This window comes from Podarcis tiliguerta (genome assembly GCF_965153285.1).
Source record: "Podarcis tiliguerta genome assembly, chromosome: 14".
Taxonomy (NCBI): domain Eukaryota; kingdom Metazoa; phylum Chordata; class Lepidosauria; order Squamata; family Lacertidae; genus Podarcis; species Podarcis tiliguerta.
In genome coordinates this window covers 21468678-21490702 of record NC_139547.1, presented here as the reverse complement: position 1 = coordinate 21490702, position 22025 = coordinate 21468678, and the positions used below count along the sequence as shown (strand labels likewise).

At 43.3% G+C, this 22025-nt stretch overlaps 1 protein-coding gene across 1 annotated transcript in view; it reads left to right on the top strand.

The window, feature by feature from the left end:
- Positions 1 to 22025, top strand: part of ALDH1A3 (aldehyde dehydrogenase 1 family member A3) — a 31042-nt gene that overhangs the window by 3568 nt on the left and 5449 nt on the right. Inside the window, exons 2-9 of the mRNA XM_083412111.1 lie at positions 5656 to 5760; positions 10298 to 10438; positions 11850 to 11979; positions 12913 to 12974; positions 15494 to 15622; positions 15914 to 16027; positions 19309 to 19411; positions 20523 to 20707. Coding sequence (XP_083268237.1) covers positions 5656 to 5760; positions 10298 to 10438; positions 11850 to 11979; positions 12913 to 12974; positions 15494 to 15622; positions 15914 to 16027; positions 19309 to 19411; positions 20523 to 20707 — 969 coding nt within the window. The remainder of the gene's footprint in view (positions 1 to 5655; positions 5761 to 10297; positions 10439 to 11849; positions 11980 to 12912; positions 12975 to 15493; positions 15623 to 15913; positions 16028 to 19308; positions 19412 to 20522; positions 20708 to 22025) is intronic.

Genomic DNA, 22025 nt, shown 5'->3' with positions numbered 1-22025 from the left:
AAAAACCCAATTAGGTGTTTGGCCTCTATTGATGAACTAATCACTTTCAGTTACAATATCTACGCATTGCAGCCTTTAGTAAGGACTTTCAGCTAGCGGAATTGATCTGGGCTGTAGTAACTGACCACTGTTAACTTCAGATTCTGGGATTCATATCGAGAGGAGCTAATTCCTTTTCTTGAAGTATAACCACTCAGTGGCACATTGGAACAAAAAAAAAAAGCCACAACCCACCACATTTCAGATCCGTTATATCGGACTTGATGAATTGAGTTGAGGGGGGGGTCTCAGGCCTTTTAGGACTCCTTAGTAGAAGACTTCTGCCATATTATTAGCACATTCTCATGGCAAGTAATACAGTCGGTCACAACCAGCCCTACCATAATTCAGGCAACTGAATTAGGGTATGATGAAAGTATAGTAAATTGTTGGGTCATTTTATTTTTTTATTCTTCAGATTGGGTTGGCTTTTTAAACTTTTTTAAACTGGGGAATGAGGAGAGGAGCTTGGGGGATTTTTAGCTTCAAGTGCCAAAATAATGTGACCGGCCTTAGGGCCTCGTGAATACACCCTCCTTATTCCACATCATCTTCATCCTCCTCTGAGTGACTCACACTATATACCTTGCTTAGAGGTACCATTTGCTCTGTGTTGGAAAACAAAATGTTTTGCTAGGATTGCAGCCTTAACTGATCACTTTATTAAAGCTTGTGGGTCTTGCTTGCAAACCTGGAGAGTTTGTGCCTCTCACAACTTGTGTTGGATCCTATAAGATGCGCATTGCAAAACGCAGCAGCCACATAAGATGTGAACAATGGCCTTATTTCCAGGGAAATGTTAAACTGCTTGCCTAGGGATTGGGAGAATCTGTCACTTTCAGTTTCTTAGGTCCAGTTCTCCACATTTCACAGCCGCTTGTGAATTTTCTTCTTAGAGAGCCCTCGTGAAAATTCACCAGCGTTTTAGTGCAAATTTCTACTATACACGTTTGTATGCCGTTTTGAAAAATGGTGCACATTTTTGCAAAGCAATGCTCTTTAATACATTTTTCTATGTGATTTTCAATAGCGTGTGCATTTTTGTACGCATTACGTGGCTGGAGAACGGCACTACAAGGTTCAGAAAAGCGCTTGTTCCAAAAGATAGCTGCATTTCATAGAGTCATAGACATGCAGCGTTTGGATCGTGTATTTTTTCGTATCAGAAAGTAGAAATTGGGAAGGTTTGTCTTTAATGTGAACTAAGTGGAGTTTGTCTGACATCCCTACTGTGGCCATAATGAAAGGAACTTCTCCTGCTTAACATAGGATCTTGGTGAGGAGACAGGTACGAATAGATGTTGTGTGCCTATATCTGTCTTTAAGGAGGCCTGCTTCTACACATACTCCTTAATGTACAGGCATATAGATATATACATAAATTTTAAAAACACTGACATTTTGGGTATCCATCCCAAAATGTGGAAAACAACAGATGTTGACCATCTCAAAAATCAAACAGAATGGATGAACGATACACATTATTTGGAAGAAGCATAGTATTCCATACTTCAGGATACAGACTTCCCTAACCCAGAAATAGTACCTCAGGTTAAGAACTTTGCTTCAGGATGAGAACAGAAATCGTGCTCCGGCGGCATGGCGGCAGCAAGAGGCCCCATTAGCTAAAGTGGTGCTTCAGGTTAAGAACAGTTTCAGGTTAAGAACGGACCTCCGGAACGAATTAAGTTCTTAACCCGAGGTACTACTGTATATAAAAACCTAAGAAATCATTATACATTAAAAAAAACTTCCCTATACTGGACTGTCTTCAGATGTCTTCTAAAGGTTGTATAGTTACTTATCTTCTTGGCTTGGGGCTCACATAACTCCATATCCTCCAATGAAAATAGAGACATACTACCATACCTTCCAACATTTCTCTGATGGGGGAAAAGGGACACTTGGAGGGTCTGTGATTCCCATTGTGCCTGACTACTGCCTATGCCTTCTGGGCTTGATGGGAGTTGGAGCCCCACCATAGTGGGTGCCCCCAATCAGTTTATAAGCACAAGACTGTCAGATCATGATGGTGATCAGTTACAGCTCCCCAAAACCATTCCATACTGTTCGTATATACCTCTGAATGAGTCAATCCCAAAACTGTTTCCTTGCAAGTATTATTATGGTGGTCTTACATATTTAGAAAACACATCTATGTTAAATCCAAGTATGTAGAAAATGTGGAAGAAAGTAAGTAGGAATGAGTTGGGCAAAGTTGTTTTCTAGAGTCTAGATAACAATCAGCAGCTGATTTTCAGGGGGAAAAATTGTCTCCAATAAAGAAGAGGAATCCAGGAAGCTTGCATTAAATTTTAAGGGATGTTTCATTCATTATTTCATTTTTTTAAAAAAGATAGTAGATATCTAATGAACATTTTATAGGGTTATAGAAACCAGGAGCAAATTGTTTAACATGCTTAATTCTCTCAAGTGTTTAAGGACATGGTATCTGAGCCTACGCAGGTTTTCTCAAGTACAAATTTCATCAAGGTCAATGGCGATTCCTGACAACTGAGGCTAGGATAGTGACCTCACCCTTCAAAGCGGTGTGTTTTGTTACTGCAAAGTGAATTTAAGGCATCTCTGCAAGTATTTGGTTCTGGTCTTGGATCTGTTCTACTCACACACACTCCAGTCCTAAAATTGATGCTGCAGCTACTTCAGGGAAAACGTGAATTTTGTCACCTTTTAAGGAAAGGCCTCGTCACCCTGCTTTGTGTTAGTGCTAGCCCTGACTTGGAATTGTGTGAACAGACATTTCAATTCATTGAGTTGATACATATTTGTTTGGATAGGTTTTCAAAGAGGTTCTTCTAAAATATTTGTGGCTTAAACAACTTTGGGCAAAGGAGGAAATGCAATTCAGAACCAATAGTTAGAAGAAAGCAGAAGAGAATTATCAACAGGTGTTGAGAAATGGACTCTGTGTGATGCAATACTGTAGTAGCTCATCACATTATGAGTAGCCCCCTCCTCGAACAACTGTAAAAACATCCGTGTGATTGCAAATAAGCTTTCATTAAAAACTGGGTCGCTGGTATATTGCTGTTTTATGCTGATCTTTAAAAAAATTAATTTGACAGTCATCCCCTCTGAATTGCTTTTTAACACAAATGTTTTTACAGTTGCCCAGCTAAAGCATTTCTGCAAGGGCTGTTTAACCAATTAATTGGTTTGTTAGATCAAAGCCCAGGCCTCTGAAAACATAACACAAATGGTTTTTTGGGATCATTTTTCTACCTCAAGCTAAATTCCAGCATATCTTGTGGTAGAAAAATGTCCCAAAACAAAGCCATGTGTGTTGTGTCAGAAGTAAGAAGGGTGCTTAAGTCTGTTTCCCTGGATCAGTTTTTGTTGGCGGGCAGGGAAGGGGGGTGGAACTTTTTAAAAAAATCCTATAAGTTAACATTGGCAAACCAAAAGCAACAACAGCCCAGTGACAAAAAGTGGGATTTATTAGGATATTTTACTGCCACTGGCATTTTTGTAGAAAAGAAAACTAAATGGCAAGCGGCTGAAATGTTGGGACAGCACTTGCATACTAGTAAACAATATCCTAGAAGCACTCTTATCAGACTCCTGTGTGAATTGTGCAAATATAGTGCAGAAGCAGAGTAATTTACATTACAGAGGCTCCTCACAGGGTTAATTTTATTTTTAATAAAATATTTGAATAAAAAGAGGCCTCAACAAATGGGGCACGGCGCTTAATTTTTATTTTGTTTAATAAAATGTGAATGCTACTTAATTGTCAAAACCGCTAAGGGCTTTACATCGCTTTACCCATATGCATTTAGGTTGCAATCCCATGCACCTGAGAACAAGTCCCATTGACCTCAATGGGCTTGCTTGTAGGTAGGCATATACAAGGACTGTCCAGTCAATATGATTAGTCGATTTCTCTAATTGTGTTTGTGGAAAGCGTTTTGCAAAAATGTGACTATAGGGAGAAATTAGCACTAAAGTATGATCAATCTCAATGAGGTCTTTAAAAAATAATAGCAAACTGATGTGGAACTTTAAGATTGGAACATCCCTTCCATGCCAACCTCTCTCAACTTTACAGTTCACTTAAAAAACAATTGGACAGTTAAGTCCAATTGTGAACGACTCTGGGATTGCGGCGCTCATCTCGCTTTACTGGCCGAGGGAGCCAACATTTGTATGCAGACAGTTCCTGGGTCATGTGGCCAGCATGACTAAGCCGCTTCTGGCAAAACCAGAGCAGTGCATGGAAACGCCGTTTACCTTCCCACCAAAGCAGTACCTATTTATCTACTTGCACTTTGGCGTGCTTTCGAACTGCTAGATTGGCAGGAGCTGGGACTGAACAACGGGAGCTCACCCCGTCACGGGTATTCAAACCGCCGACCTTCTGATCGGCAGGCCCAAGGCTCAGCGGTTAACACCACAGCGCCAGTTCACTTACCCATATGCTATAACAAAATAACACTTAGTGTGACATCCTTAACAAGCTGGGAAGCACAACTGGGTCAACACCAGATGTGGGGAACAGGATTCCCTCCCCCGTCACTGTGTATAGGCTGTTCACTGGCCTTTGCAGTTGACCAAAAGGTAGCACTTTAAGTTTGACGGGTACAGTGGTACCTCAGGTTAAGAACTTAATTTCTTCTGGAGGTCCGTTCTTAACCTGAAACTGTACTTAACCTGAAACACCACTTTAGCTAATGGGGCCTCCCGCTGCTGCCGCGCTGCCGGAGCACAATTTCTGTTCTCATCCTGAAGCAAAGTTCTTAACCCGAGGTACTATTTCTGGGTTAGCGGAGTCTGTAACCTGAAGCGTCTGTAACCTGAAGTGTATGTAACCCGAGGTACCACTGTATATCCAAAGCAATGCCTGTGAAAATAATGCCAACAGGGGTGTGATCTGTTTGACTAGGCAGCAAAGATTCTTTAAGATGACACGTTAGATGAATATTCAGTATTTGATGAGTCTTTTTATGGTAAAATGTGCAGATGTTACATGTTAGTGGGACATGTCGGCTCAGTTATAATGTAGCGCAAAGCCAAACCATGGTTTAAAATGAACATGTGAGCCTTTATAGTCCCCGTGAGGAGATCACGGCTTTTTTTAATGCTTCTCAGGCATTATTCCTGCCGCAAAGCAGCTTCAATCTCCTCTCTAGGCACCCACACTCTCACAGATTTACAGTAAACTGTGGTTTAACTTTGTGTTACATGTGAACTGGGTCAACATCTCCATTTGGACTGTATTGAGTGTGAATCTCCCATATGAGCTGAAAATGTTCATACTCCTACAACTTCCCATTGCAACATGCAGATTTGTACCTGGAAGTTGAATGTTTTGGTCCCTTGTGCTGCAAAGGTCCTGTCCTATGAAGGTCGTACATATTGACTTGGAGGGTAACTGCCTAGTAAGCAAGCAGAGGAGTGCAGTCTTACACTGCAACTGTGAGCTGGTATCAAGACTGCAAGAGGCAGCAGCACGATAAAATGCTCCTTGATTTAAAAAAAAAATGAAACAAAACAAAACGTAACAACCGTAACCTGCACATGAAAAACATGCATGTTAGGGAGAAGATAAGCTTATTCTTCTCATGATGCAGAAATCTTTATTTTCCTCTCTTTTAGATATTTATTAACAATGAATGGCATGAATCAAAGAGTGGAAAGAAGTTCCCTACCTTTAGCCCTTCAAAGGCCGAGAAGATCTGTGACGTCGAAGAGGGAGACAAGGTTTGTTTGATTTCCTTCCTTGAACTTGGTTGTTGATAGCTACATTTTGTGCATTTTGGCAACACAATTGAGCGATCAACCTGGGTTTGTTGTTGTTGTTGCTTAGTCGTTTAGTCGTGTCCAACTCTTTGTGACCCCATGGACCAGAGCACGCCAGGCACTCCTGTCTTCCACTGCCTCCCGCAGTTTGGTCAAACTCGTGCTGGTAGCTTTGAGAACACTGTCCAACCATCTCGTCCTCTGTCGTCCCCTTCTCCTTGTGCCTTCAATCCTTCCCAACATCAGGGTCTTTTCCAGGGAGTCTTCTCTTCTCATGAGGTGGCCAAAGTATTGGAGACTCAGCTTCAGGGTCTGTCCTTCCAGTGAGCACTCAGGGCTGATTTCCTTAAGAATGGAGAGGTTTGATCTTCTTGCAGTCCATGGGACTCTCAAGAGTCTCAACCTGGGTTAGGCAGCCCAAACTCCAGCTTGCTTGTGCAAACAAATAAGAAAAGGCATGCTTGTGTTTCTTCGTGACTTCTTGTTCTACAGGCAGCAACAGTTTTAGGTGTGTCTGATATGCACGCACATTGCGCCGAATCCAGAAGTGACCTGGAAACATCACAAAATGGGGGACGGGGTGGAACAGGGTGTTTGCAGGCTTTTTCAGCGGGTGTTCCAGTTATACACAATTTCACACCAACATGCCCAGAATGCCACCTTTGCGCAGACGGGGAGTTGCCTGTACTTGGTTCCCCTTGAAATGGCAGAGATCCTGTGACAGGGATAGGATTCACTTTAAAGGGGTTTCTCCGGCTGCCAGATCTTCAAAATGGAGCAGGGCATAAGGAGGGAAGAAGAGCCAGAACTGGCTTTCATCCCTCCCAAGAGTCATGGGGAGGGGCACCATTAATCATTAAATACATTAAATTACCTATTATGTGACTAACATAAGTGGCTGCCATTTGTATTTTTTGCACTGCAGACTCCATAATGGCTTGAGCTCATTTTGGGCATGCTTTTTTTTTTTAAAGGGGCTACCAGTTAGTTTGGAGTTGGGCACTGCAGTAGCTATGTATTGTCCTGATTTGTTTGCACACAACAGTTGTTGATCATTTGTTTTGATTTATTTGAAGAGGGAGAGAGATGCATTTATTTATTTTAATGTCAAGTTGGCATACAGAGGTTTTATACATACATTTTACCAACAAAGTTAACAACATAGACTCTCATTTTGCATAACTTGCACATAAATCTGATTAAAAAGGGGGAAAGTGACAAAAAAAAAGGGAAAGGGGAGAGAAGAAAGCTTCCCATTGTGTTCATATTTTGTTTAATGGAAAGAGAGAGTGATCTCACATAAAAATGAAGATTTACAGACAGGCAAAATAAAAGATTAAATAGGCTTGGTTTCTGCCCTAAAGTGGGGAAAGGAGACTTTGCATCGCATCAAGCAGCTGTTATCCTGCTGTTGCAGTTTCCCATTGCTTTCCTTGTCACAGAAAATCTGTTTGCTTTTTAAACAGAAGTAGACTTCTGTGCAAGAAAGCCAAACAAGTTTTACATGTGAAAAGGATCCAGTGTGGTGTAGTGGTTAAGAGCGGTAGTCTCGTAATCTGGGGAACCGGGTTCGCGTCTCCGCTCCTCCACATGCAGCTGCTGGGTGACCTTGGGCTAGTCACACTTCTTTGAAGTCTCTCAGCCCCACTCACCTCACAGAGTGTTTGTTGTGGGGGAGGAAGGGAAAGGAGAATGTTAGCCGCTTTGAGACTCCTTAGGGTAGTGATAAAGCGGGATATCAAATCCAAACTCTGTCTTAGTAGACCACAAGCTTAACATGCGTCAACAGGGGTGATGAGGAGCAGCCCCCCCCCCCAAGCTAATGCAGCAGAATAGTGTCCTGATCAAGGGAACAAGAGTTTGAGTTCTATTCTGCCTTAGTTAAGCATGATTTGAATTGATTTTAGAATGAATTGATTTAGAATGAATTGATTTTAGAATGCTGTGTTGCTTTTATTGTTAGCCGCTCTGAGCCCTGCTTTGGCTGGGGAGGGTGGGATATAAATAAAATTATTTTTTATTATTATTATTATTATTATTATTATTATTATTATGCCCCAGCTAGAATACTGTATCCAGTTCTGGAAAGGATATTGGCAAGCTGGGATGTGTGCAGAGGACAACCAAGACGATAAAGGGTTTGCAAAATAAAGCCTTCTGAGAAACGGTTGAGGGAGTTAGGTACATTTAGCCTGGACAAAAGAAAATTTAGAGGCGATAGGATATCCATCTTCAAACATCTAAAGGGGTGTCTCATGGAAGATGGAGCAAGCTTGTTTTCTGCCAAAAGCAATGGATTCAAATTGCAAGAAATGAAATTTCGAGAAAACATTAGGAAGAACTTTCTGGGAGTAAGAGTTGTTTGGCAGTATAATTGACTATCTGGGAAGGTGGTGGACTCTCCATCGCTGGAGGTTTTTAAGCAGAGTTTGGATGGTCATCCAGTGTTTCTTTAGCTTTGACTCCTGCATTGCAGGGGGTGGACTAGATGACTCTTGAGGACCCTTCCAACTCTACAGTTATATAATGGTGCATCCTGCATTGTTCAATAAGTGACTTTTTATTAGGGATCTGTACAGCATCTTTGAGAGATACACCTGCCCCCACTTGCTTGCTGGTTGTCTTGTGGCATTTTATGTACTCTATTGTATATTATATATTTACAAAAGTATTGGTATACCACTGTGTCACGAAAAATCAAAGCAGTTTACAGCAATAAAAAACACAAAAGCATACAATAAAAACAACAAAAAGGTAAAAGCAGACATCAATTAACCATTGTAGAAGGACGCATTCCTGCAAAGACCAGGTGGAATAGAAAAGTTTTTCAGTAGGCATTTAACAGTGCCTGGTGACAGCTGTGAGGGATCTAGTCCTCCATTCACTAACCCCACACTTTAGCTGCATGTTTATGCCTCTGTATTGCAACATCCATGAAACATAACACTGATTAAGCACTGGGTGGGTTATGACTGGAATGTCTGCCCTACCCATAGAGTTTTCTTGTCTGTGCGGTTTTTTGCTTTGGGCCTCCTTCGTAGTCTTGTAACTGAGAGTTGACGTGGGCCTGACCTTTTCCGTTGAGGAACTTCAACCGAGTGTCTCCATTTCCGTAAATAATGACACTGCAGTATCTTGGACCGCACAGAGGTATTCAAATAATCTTCTGGGAGCTATGAAGGTCAAACTTTTCAATCAAATGTAGTCACATGCCAGAGCAGGGATTGTTCACCTGCTGTGATTCTGCGAATGATGCTTTGAGAGGTGGAAGTGTATTTTGCTGGACAACCCAATCAATACCTTCATATGTTCACTGTTTTGAGTGGGTGGAAATATACTTCAGCTAGCCACTGAGGGAAGAAAAAGAACATGATTTAGAAGAAATTTTCAGATAAATTTTCCTTTTTGAGGGTTTCCCCACAAACTGCAGGAGGATTTCAACGTTGCCAATGATATTTGACAACTCTTTCCAAAGTTCTCTGCCCACGAAGAGAGTGAAGGACTTTGAACATAGCCAACCAAATATGTATTTTAATATTGTTGATGGTGAAGAAGCCTTCAGTGGGTTTGCCCTGCCCCACTCCTGGTTCCCTCTGGGCCCAGTGCTTTCTTCATCTGCTAGTATGAGCTAACCATCTAGCTGCGTGCAGAATTGAGTGAACTGAAAATTGTGCACATAGAGAATTTTCTTTTTCTCTCTCAAACGAATATTTGGCAAAATCCCTCTGTTGAATTTCACCACTCACAAATAGGGTGGACATTTCCATTTGACTGGCCTGTATTTGAAAACTCCAGAATAGGTTTGCCTGGTGCACCCCTACTATCTTCTAGGCCAGGAATGGCTAAACCACAACTTCTGGGCTATATTGCCCCTGAGTGATTTTTGATTGCCTTCAAAGCTCCCCCCCCCCTCCCATTTGACTAGTTGCCGTATTTTTTGTTCTATAGGACGCACCAGACCATAGGATGCACCTTGTTTTAGAGGGGAGAACAAGAAAAAAATTCTCACCCTCTCTGCTCAGCGCCCTTTCAGCAAAGCGGCAGGAGAAATGGAGCCCCTTCCATTTCTCCTCCCGCTTGGCTGAAGGGGCGCTGCGCAGCTCTCCCTCTCTGTTGAAGCCAGGAGAGTCTCTCTCTCCCGGCTTCAGCAAAAGGAACCCAAAGCCTCTGGAGCGCAGCGGGAACTCGCGCTGCGCTCCGAAGGCTTCAGGGAGGAGCACTCCCTTTGCGCTTCGGAGGCTTCGCGTTGCTATCGCTGAAGCCAAGGAGCCTGCATTCGCTCCATAGGACACACACACATTTCCCCTTAATTTTGGGAGGGGGAAAGGTGCGTCCTATAGAGCGAAAAATACGATAAACTCACATCAGCTTCAGACACTACAGCTGTGCTGGCTGTGGTTAATGGGAATTGTTGTCTAAAACATATGGAGGGCATTGGGCTATGGAAGCATCTAACAGTGTGTTCTTTTTATTTTGTGTTTGGTCTTTTGTGTGGTAGCCTGATGTCGATAAAGCAGTAGAGGCAGCAAAAGCAGCCTTCCAAAGAGGATCTTTGTGGAGACAAATGGATGCTGTGAGCCGAGGAAGGCTCCTCAACAAGCTGGCCGACCTCATTGAGCGAGACAGAGTGGTGTTGGCGGTAAGTGATGTCTGAAGTATGTCTGGTCTGGAGATTAAGAGCCTACTTATGCTGCAGTGCGTAAGCCATTGGTTCTACAACACCAAGGGTGGCCAACATGTGCCCCCTACATATAGTTGGACCTCAACCTTCCTCATTCCCAGCCAATAATCAGAGGTGATGGGAGATGCCTTCCAGAAACTTCTGGAAGTTTGTGGGTTGGCCACCGAGTTCTTGGCTCTGTTTCAAAGGTTAGGCAACTTATGAGATTACAACTTTTCAGCTAACTTCCTTCCTTCATTTAGACCAGGTAGTAAAATCTAGGTTTCAGGAGAGAGTGGAATTAGTGAGAGGGAGTGGTGGAAACCTTTGTCCTTTTCAGCCTGTAGAAACCTGCTTGCTAATGTATACACAAACTCAGAGTTGTAGACTATTGCTTTTCCATCATCGGAGACACATATACTTGAACAGGGACGGGGAACTTCTTGCTGTTGGACTTTAACTCCCATCCACCCTGACCATTGGCCATGAGGACTGTGGCTGATGGGAGTTGGAGTTGTCTGGAGGGCCACAGGTTCCCCATCCCTGAACTAAATGATGCTTTATTGAGAACCTCTAAAATATCATTTATCTGAAAGCAGCATCCGTGTGTGGCCTTTTTATGGCCTGAGGCAAAAGAGTAAATGATTCCCCTCCCCACTCTCCCCAAGTAAAGGTTTATAGTAACCCAGACTACCTATGTTATTTTGATACAAGACAGAAAATACTACAAATGTCTCTCTCTGGGAGGAAAAAAAAATACAATAATAATAAATTCAATAACTACCGATTACTGCACATTCATGGCACCCAAAGTGAACTCTGTCTAATGTTAAGGCCTACCCTTCAACTTTGGTCACCTACTGCTTCCACTGAAGGGGGGGAAATCTTCATGAGGATTAGACAATAGCAGTATGCAGAGAAATGGAAGAAATTCAGTTCAGTTCACATTGAAAGGGGAACTGCTCAATTCACACTTTCCAAAAGTATATGTGAAATGAAACGCAGCCATCTTTCAAAATTTGCAGTTCTCTGAATTTTGCGATGGAGTTCTCCAGCCAAGTAATGTGTACGAAACGGCAAATATTAAAGTGTGCATGAAAATGCACATCTTACTGAAAATGGTACACAAAAATGCATTATATTGGGAAAATTACTTTGCATATTAGGGGAAATTGTTTACAAATGACCATGTGTATATTTTAGGTGAAATTAGCACTAAAATACTGGTGAATTTCCAGAGGACTTGAAAAACAAATGCAAACTGATATGGAAATGTAGATTGAATTTATGATTGGAAGAATTATAAACCAAAATGGACAGGTTCACCCATCCCCAGCAATATACCCCCGTAGCAAATAGGGTGGGGGATTGACATTTTGTTTCATTCCAGACCTTGGAAACAATGGACACAGGGAAACCATTTCTGCAAGCATTTTTCATTGACCTTGAAGGCTGCATAAAGACACTTAGATACTATGCTGGCTGGGCCGATAAAATTCAGGGGAAGACTATACCTGTGGGTAAGTTGGAGCTTGTGTCTTATACATGTAACTTCATAGGTCTGGCAAACAGAAGTAACCTGTAGTGAGGTTAGCCATGGCTAGCATATGGCTTTGGTTCACAGGAACAGTTCTCAGATTCCTTCCTCTTTGCCCTGGTTCACAGGAAACCATAATTTACCTGTAAACCAGGACTAGAAATCCACTTCAGACAGGCTGCCTGAAGCCTACTGCTGACTGCCAAACCATAGTTTGGCCATGTTGCTGGGCTTTCAGCTGCAATCTTCCTTTCATATGCTTAGGAGAGAGGTATAAAGAAGGGGCTGGTTCACACATAATATGAAGCTACTGTTTAAGAAGCCATAGTTTGTTCAAGCAAACATAGTGCTTATAGACTATAAAAAGAACCCATGCCTTGTTTATCAAAAATTGGTTTTTCAACTACTCTTGCCTCCTGATTTTGTATTCTGGTCTAGGATTTAGTGGTCGAACAAACCATGGTTAAGGAAGGGTGCTTGGTTTACACATAACACCAAGCCTTAGTTAAAACAAACCAAGGTTCATAAGCAATGCTTCATCTTGATGTTTGTTGGCAGTAAACAAACCATAGTGAAGCCTCTGGACCAGATTTACATATAACGGTAAGCCATGGTTCTATAAACCATAGCTTAGTAACTCATGGTTGAGCATGATGTATGAACCAGGCTTAGTAATCCAGCCTTCTTTATTTTGGTGGGGAAACAGCTGTAGGGTCCCAATCTGGTTAGGAGTACTGTACTGGTTTTATGGGTGCTATGGGTTGTAAACAGCAATTCCAAGGACAAAAAAGCCAAGGGGGTGTGCTTTTTAGCATTAAAAATGCTTTCCCCAGCTGCATTGGATCTTTGATCCTATGGGATCATTCACATCACAACCATCATAGGTAGATGACTTGCATTCTCAAAACTTTTGCAGATGAAGACTATGTCTGCTTCACCCGACATGAGCCTGTGGGGGTTTGTGGTGCCATTACACCGGTGAGTAGAATGTAGTCTTCTGCATTTCTGGGAAAGTATTCTGTACTGCCGATGTCTTGATTTTTGCCTGTTGAAGTGAATAATGTTAATGTTTCCTTCAATTTCTGAGATTTCAAGACAATCTAGCCAACACACTTCCAAGTGGCCTTGAAGAATGGATAAATAAATAAAATCCTCATCTCCGCTCACAATGTCAAATGTGGCTGCTTGAGATGTAAATTGGTTTCCTTTAAACTTCGAAACAAGTTGTGTTTCTCACTCTGGATCATAACCTTTCTCCCCAGAGGTTTAGGATACAAATGCCTTGCTTTTCCCAGTCTTGACACAGAGAGATCAAAATATTGGTGGTGGCCTGCTAGGTAACTGCCAGTGTATGGCCTGTTAACTGAGCCCTGAGCCCTAGTAAGGTCCTATTTCCTTTGTTCACAATTTTGGGTGTGTCCACTTCCCTTCCATTGGAATATAGGAATCTGCTTTTTATGCAGAGTCAAGCCATGGACCCGTCTAGCTCAATTTTGTCTATACTGACTGGTAGTGACCTTCTAGGGCAGCCTTCCTCAACCTTGGCCCTCCAGATGTTTTGGCCTACAACTCCCATGATCCCTAGCTAGCAGGACCAGTGGTCAGAGATGATGGGAATTGTAGTCTCAAAACATCTGGAGGGCTGAGGTTGAGGAAGCCTGCTCTAGGGTTTCAGAAGGCCTATGTGGAGATGCTAGGAGGACTTTCTGCATGTGGAGTAGATGCTCTCCTACTGAACTACAGCCCTTACTTAGTAGCGGGAGAAGCTGCTGCGTTCTGAGCTGCAGGCGATATAAAGAGTCTAGTGCTAGGAGCTGCTTTTTCCACATTAGGGAAAACTCCCAGTTAATTGCACCGCAGCTGAGACTTTGGAGTGGCTGGGGCGCTACTCTGTCCCTTGCTTAGCATAATGGTTAATCCAGCGTATCATGGCCAATTCTGTTGATTACGCTGCTGGGGAAGATCACCACCCGCAATTAACTCTACTTAAATCCACAACAGGTATTTTTGTTGGCGGAAGATGCTTGTAACTAGGCTGAGAATGTTTACACAGCTGTTGGAATAAAATACCACTCTGGGATATTTCCTTACCACTGCTGGGAGGTGGCCAGTATAGTGTTAGACTAGACTAGGGTTGACATCTGATGTCTCCAGGAAAACAAATGCATAATTTCACTGGGTAGACTGGAGACTCTACTGAGATTGAACTTATTTTTTGCCTCCCTTTGGCCAGATGAAAGGATTAGAAGGAGCTACTAGTGATTGTGGAGAGATTTGATTCAGTTCACATTTGCAGCTGAATCGATTGAATTCGCACTTTCTGGAACAATATGAGAGCCTGAAACACAGCTATCCTTCACAATTTGCACTTATCTGAATTCTGCATAAAAGATGGTTATTGGTGAAAATAATTTGCAAAAATGCACAATATTAGGAACAGCTACTTGCAAAGCTAAGTACGTTAGTCAAAACTGCATATAAAATGCATTAGAAGCACTCAAATGCTGATAGATTTTCATGGTGTGTGTTTTTAAATAAACTAATAAATAAATTGCAAATTGCTTCAAAATGTGGAGAACTGAAGATTGGAAAAATGAGAAATGGGGAGAACCAAAAATGACAGGTCCTTCCATCCATAGGAGCTACTAGTACTCCAACTTATCTAGAAGAGTGGATTCAAACCAAGCAGGCCAAGGTTATTTCCCAGTTCTACCTAAGAACCAAGGCTATAAACCTGTGGTCCTCCCAGTGTTTCTGGACTACAACTCCTATCATCAATGGCCATGCTGAGTAGGGCTGATGAGAGGTGTCCAACATTGAGATGATCACAGGTTTCCCAGCCCTTCTTTAAAAAGGGATTGTTAGGGATTGTGTCTGAAATGTTTATGCATGCAAATCATGTGTTCAGCTAAGGGAATCAAGACCTCTGTGGATTTATTTATTTTTAACATCACATTTCCATGTGGTCCTTTCACATAGTTGATCTATCTTTCCACCTACAGTTCCCTTCCTCTGTAGATTCCCTCTGGTATTACAGAGCTGGGAAGATCTGCCTCACTTGCCCTCGATTAGGATTTTAAGAGCAGCTGCTCTGTGGTACTTGGCTATGATCTGCCAGCGTTACTGGAATAATTCTGTTTGTGTATATGCGGAGACAAGTAGCACTACAGCGACACCTGGGGACAGGATAAAGTATTACAACGTCAACAGAAAAGGCAACTACGTGTTCTGTCTTGAGAAGAATCACGGTTTTAATATAAAAAGGGGGGCCATAAGTACTTCACAAAGTATATAACAATATGTACATGTGGTACAAACTCAGCTTCAGTGTGCAAGAATTGCCAATGCTACTTAGGAGTGTGTGGGTTTTTCTGGAGGAAGAGGCTGTAATGACACAATTGTGAAGCCGCCTTCTGAATTCCTAGAACAAGAGACAAAGTATAGAAATGGTAGCAATGACATGCTCATAAGGTGAATGTCATGATCTTCTGTTTCAGTGGAACTTCCCATTGCTCATGTTGATTTGGAAGATGGCACCTGCTCTGTGTTGTGGAAACACCTTAGTTGTTAAACCTGCTGAGCAAACCCCACTTACTTCACTATACATTGGCTCTTTAGTCAAGGAGGTGAGTAATGTAGAAGCCAGCCAAATGAGCTTATGCGGCTTTACACACTCGGGGGGGGGGTGACTTTTGAGACCCTGCCCTGTAATTCCAAAGGAATGGAGGTTTGATGACTGGCAAGGAGTGGATGTGCTCTTTGTGCTTAAATCATACATCCCAGTGGCACCCACTCACTCTAACAAAGGGCACAAATTCTCCTTTGCATGCCACCCCACTCCCATGCAATGAATGGAAGCCATGCCCTAATTTTTCTTAGTCTGACTCTGGAATAAAATATCTTTCCCCCCTCCCCAGGCAGGATTTCCTCCAGGTGTGGTTAACATTGTGCCGGGATATGGTCCCACAGCTGGAGCTGCGATTTCTACGCATCCTAACATTGACAAAGTAGCTTTTACTGGGTCAACAGAGGTAGGTGATTTTCAACATTTGTGTTTGCCTCTCTTCTTGCCACTCTACAACCCCCAGTTAGTGAACTCTGGAAAGCACAGAAATTAAGCCTACATAGGATGCTTCCTGTCCCTTGACTGGCTCTCACCAGTATGTTTTGGAAGCGTTTTCTGAGGCTGGGTACACACTATACCTTTAAAGTACGTTCAAAGCATGCTATTTCCTTCAAATAATTCTGGGGACTTTAGTTACAATTTTCAGCAACCCTTAACAAGCTACAGTGCCCAGAATTCGCTGAGAGAAAGGATATGCTTTAAAAGTATAGTGTGAGAGCAGCTATAATTTTTGTTGGGTGGTGTGGCTTGCGAATAGGCAGGCTTTGCATTGCTGTATATGAATAGTTCTTGATGTAGCAACTTCGTATTCTCAACAAGGCAGTCTCAAGAAAAATGTTGAGTTCTGCATACTCTGTCCGCCATTTGCCAGAGAGTATCTCCTTAAATAGGGACGCGGGTGGCGCTATGGGTTTAACCACAGAGCCTAGGACGTGCCGATCAGAAGGTCGGCAGTTTGAATCCCTGTGACGGGGTCAGCTCCCGTTGCTCGGTCCCTGCTCCTGCCAACCTAGCAGTTCAAAAGCACATCAAAGTGCAAGTAGATAAATAGGTACCGCTCCAGCGGGAAGGTAAACGGCGTTTCCGTGCACTGCTCTGGTTCGCCAGAAGCGGCTTAGTCATGCTGGCCACATGACCCGGAAGCTGTACGCCGGCTCCCTCGGCCAATAAAGCGAGATGAGCACCGCAACCCCAGAGTTGGTCACGACTGGACCTAATGGTCAGGGGTCCCTTTACCTTTATCTCCTTAAATGTTCTGGAAGAGCCCAGCTGGGTCAAGCCAAAGGCCCATCCTAGTTCCTTGTCTTTCTAATAGCTAGATGCCAACGGGAAGCCCACAAACAGGACCTGAATGCAACAGCGCTCTGCTCACCTGTGATTCCTGGCAGCTGGTACATTCCCTCCAACAGCAGAGGCATAACCCAGCTATTTAATATCCATGAACTTATCTAATCCGCTTTTAAAGCCATCACTACCTCTTATGGGTGGGAGTTCCCAACTTTAACTATGTGCTTTGTGAAGAAGTATTTTGTCTGTCTTGAATCTTCCAACATTCACTTGCTGGTCCCATGTTTCTCATGAGCAGAGAAACAACTTCTCTCTGCCCATTTCTCCATAAAGATAAAGGGTAAAGGAACCCCTGACCATTAGGTCCAGTCGTGACTGACTCTGGGGTTGCAGCGCTCATCTTGCTTTATTGGCCGAGGGAGCTGGTATACAGCTTCCAGGTCATGTGGCCAGCATGACTAAGCCGCTTCTGGCGAACCAGAGCAGTGCACGGAAACACTGTTTACCTTCCCGCTGGAGTGGTACCTACTTATCTACTTGCACTTTGACATGCTTTTGAACTTCTAGGTTGGCAGGAGCAGGGACCGAGCCATGAGAGCTCACCCCATCAGGGGGATTCGAACCGCCGACCTTCTGATCGGCAAGCCCTAGGCTCTGTGGTTTAACCCACAGCGCCACCCACATCCCTTCCATTTCTCCATACCTTCCACAGTTCTCTAGCATGCCCTCACCCCAATGTGTTTAGCTCTTGCGTGGTTTGTTCATACACCCACGTCACCCATGCAGCCCCCGTTATGACATATATTTGCAAACTGCGCCTTGGTTATATTCAGTCTAAACAGTGATTTCGTCAGATGCCACTTTAACAGAAACCCTGATCCGCCCCGTGCATTCAATGTTTGTGGTTCAGAGCTTAATACCCTCCCTGGCGCACTGCCAGCGGCATCTGCGGTGGCATTCTCTGCATGCTTGATATGACCTTGTATAATTATGGTAAATTGCTGTCGGCACCGAAGGTTTCTCTCAAATGTCTAAGAGCCGGACAACTGAAGACCTTGGCATGTCACACCACCTACTGGTTGAGTTTGGCATGGCTCTTCCTGGTTCCTGCAATGGTTTGTGGACTATTCCATAGGGCAGCATAGGAAGCTGCCTTAGAATCATAGAACTGCAGAGTTGGAAGGGACCCTCAGGATCATCTAGTCTAAGGTTGCCATATTTAAAAAAGTGAAAATCCAGACAAAAACGTTTGTTTGTTTTTTGTTTGGTTGTTTGCTTTTTGCCAAAGTTGTTCAGCCTTTTATTTTTGTTTTGGCCAAAGTTGTTGAGCTTTTTATTGCAAAAACAAAAAACCCACCACCCTGTTTTTAAGCGATTTTTAAAGGGAATTTGCACACACCAAAATCATCACTTCTGACATGGGCTGCCATTTTAAGCAATTTTCAAAAATTCCACCAGGACACCATTTTTGGTGGACAAATCCTGGCTATGTCCAGGAAATTCCAGATGTATGGCAGCCCTAATCTAGTCCAGTTGTCCTAAATCAGGATCGAACCTGTGACCGTAATGTTATCAGCACCATGCTCCTTTAAATGGAGTCAGACCTGTCGGCCCATCTAGCTTAGTACCTTCCATGCTGACTGACAGTAGCTTTCCAGGATTTCAGGCAGGCTTCTGTCCCAACTTTAACTGGAGGTGCTGGAGATTGAATGTGGGACGTTCTGCATGCAAGGCAGATGCTCTACAAAAGCACAACGCTGTAAAGAGGTGTGCAGAGAAGAACAGATTAGGACACAGAGCTAGTGTGGGGTGCTGGCAAGGTTTCTCGTTGTGAGATGGACCCACATTTCTGAACCTTCACCAAACAATGAACGCAACCAAGAAAAATCTCTGGCTTTTGTGCTACTTTTACCCACAACTGAGTAACTTGAGTCCTGTTCCTTTGCAGGTCTGCTTGAAAGATACAGGGTTTGCAACCTAGAAAATATTCTTAAGCTTACTTCCTTGGAAGGAAGTCCCATGGAATTTCATGGTGCTTCCTTCCAGTAGCCATGGGTAAGATGGCTTTGTAAGGGTGCTTCCAAAGGAGAACATAGTTTCTGTATTATATAATAATAATAATAATAATAATAATAATAATAATAATAATTATTATTAATTAATTAATTGTATACCATAGATCTCAGGTGGTTCACAATAGAAAAACACAATATAAAAAACACAAAATACATACATAATAAAAACAACCCAATATTCCCTCCCTTCCTCAACATATTTTAAGAGGGCATCAGATGTCGATCAGCCAAAGGCCTGGTTATTTTAAACTCCTTCTGCTCCATTTCCACATGTGAGGAAAGGGTGATTTGCCTGTATTTCATGGCTGCTTTCTTCCCGGTGCAGGTTGGAAAGCTGATCAAAGAAGCCGCTTCGAAAAGTAACCTCAAGAGGGTGACGTTGGAGCTCGGTGGGAAAAATCCCTGTATTGTCTGTGCGGATGCTGACTGTGAGTGTGGCTGCTGCCAATAGTGCTAATATTGAAAGGGTCCAGCAGAAAGTCTGTACTGTCTTTGGAGAAGACCTTGGAGGGGGGGGGAATAGGGAAGACCAAATAATGAGACACTGTAAGCCAGTGGCATAGCCTGGGTTACCAGTGCCCGGGGCTGTGCAGAGGAGGGTAGGAGGGAGGGAAACAGATGGAGTATGCATGCACATTCAACTGCAGGAGATTGCAGCCACAGAGATAAGAGTTATTCTGTTGCTTGGAGAGGTCACTTTTTGGTTTGCATGGAGAAGCCGTTTTCAGTGGAGCCCAGCGATGGAAGCAAACAGCTGTGTTGAGGCAGTACAGCTGTTGCGCCCCCCAACAGTTTTGTGCCCTGGGCGACTACCACTGTGGCCTCTCCACGCTATGTCACTGGTGTAAGCAGTAGTGTAGTGGCAAATTCAGAAGTGCAGGGTTCCTTCACGATAGTCATAGCCACACCTTTCAAGGGTTATTCAATAATCTTATACCTAACTAATAAAAATTAGGGATGCATTTCAACAATCAATGCAGGTCTCTCTGTGTTGCCCTTCAGCTAAATCTACTATTTTCTGTGCACGTACATGGGTGAATGATTTGGAGTGTTCCAGTACCTTATTTTGGCAAGACTCAAGAAGTATTTTCCTTGAAGTTCCATTGTGTGAAACAGAACTTGCACACCGTTCTCCTGAAACTGAAGCACCTTATGTGTTCCTAAATGCTTTGCTCGGGAGCACACAGAATAACAACTCCTTGGTGTTCTTCCTGTTTGCCTTCTCCAGAGTGACCCTAGGAGCCTCTCCTCAGTAGCTTGTTTCCTTTCACTCTGACTGTAATCAGCAAAGGGTGAGAAGACTTCTTCTCAATGGCTCAAAAACTCGACACTGTGCTGCTTGGATGGCTCTAGGCCACCGGAGACAGAGACCTTACTGCAGAAACAGTAACAGTTTTTGACCCACTGCAACCCTGGACCACTGGATGTCCAACAGAGGTCACCATGTTGGCTGTAGGTAATGCAGAAACCAGTGAAATGGTCTGGCTTGCTTATAACAGCCTGCTTTTTCTCTCTCTGCATTATTTTCTGGCTTTCCAGTGGACTTGGCGGTGGACTGTGCCCACCAGGGTGTCTTTTTCAACCAAGGGCAGTGCTGCACAGCTGCCTCTCGAGTCTTTGTGGAAGAGCAGGTGTACCCAGAATTTGTCAAGCGCAGCGTGGAGTATGCAAAGAAGCGGCTTGTGGGGGACCCATTTGATGCCAAAACTGAGCAAGGACCCCAGGTAAACTATTGTTTTAATTTAAAAAATGCCCATCTTTTGCTGCCTCCTTTCCTGAGGTGGAACAACAAATAGCAACTCCAAGTATCAGATATTCCATTTCATCCAATAATTTAGGAAAGGCAGGCGAAACAGATGATGTCAGAGATAACTCAAGTGGAAAGTGGTCACTTTCAGCTCTGGGAATTATCCTGAAGGTATCTCGGTTAATTAGATGGCACATTATTAGATGTTAGGATATAAACTATGGTGCTAGTAAATCCTCTGGGGGAGATAAAAGTAAAATAACCCTCTTGATCCCCTTGACCGTGACCATTACATAACAAAGGATTATGCTTAATTATAAGTTCACAAAGATATTTCCCAGTGTGGTTAGAGGTGGTGGTTCGCCCTCCAAGATTAGTCCAGAAATGGCAACTCCACTTCCCAATTGAACTGGACTGGTCCTGGTTTTTATGGGTTGTATCCAAAGTATCACTAAGTGAAAGGTAAAGGTAAAGGGACCCCTGACAGTTAAGTCCAGTTGCGAATGACTCTGAGGTTGCAGTGCTCATCTCGCTTTACAGGCCGAGGGAGCCAGTGTTTGTCCACTCCAGACAGTTTTCCTGGTCATGTGGCCAGCATGCGCTTCTGGTGCAATGGAACACTGACACCAGAGCAGCGCACGGAAACGCCGTTTATCTTCCTGCTGGAGTGGTACCTATTAATCTACTTGTACTTTGACGTGCTTTCGAACTGCTAGGTTGGCAGGAGCTGGGCCCAAGCAAAGGAAGCTCACCCCGTCGCAGACCTTTTGATTAGCAAGCCCAAGGCTCAGTGGCAGTATACTTGTTCCACAGGTGTGATGTTTTACACGAGTGGAAGGCTGATGTGCAAGAGCAGGTTTCTGGTGATGTTATCGTGCCATAGTCTGTGTTGCACAGCACATTTTTGTCAACCCAACTGTTGTGTTGTATTCTTCGGTTGTTGAATATTTAGAGTTGCCCGTGGTTTTCAGGAACTAGTATTTGGAAGCATTGGTGCCTCCAACTGTGGAAGGAAAACATAGCCGTCATGCCTAGTAGCTGTCAACAGCCCTCTCCTCCACAAATTTGTCTAATCCTCTTTTCAAGCATACAAAAGTGTGTTGATCTGGGAAAAACTGCACGAAAATACTGATGAGTTTTCATAAGGATTTTGTTAATAATTGCAAATCGATGCAGAACTGTGAAGTGAATTTAAGATTAGAAAAAAATAGAAACTGAGAGAACAACAAAAACGACAAATTCGTTGATCTCTGCCCACAACAACTGTGCTGCTTTCCTCCCCCACCCCCTTTCTG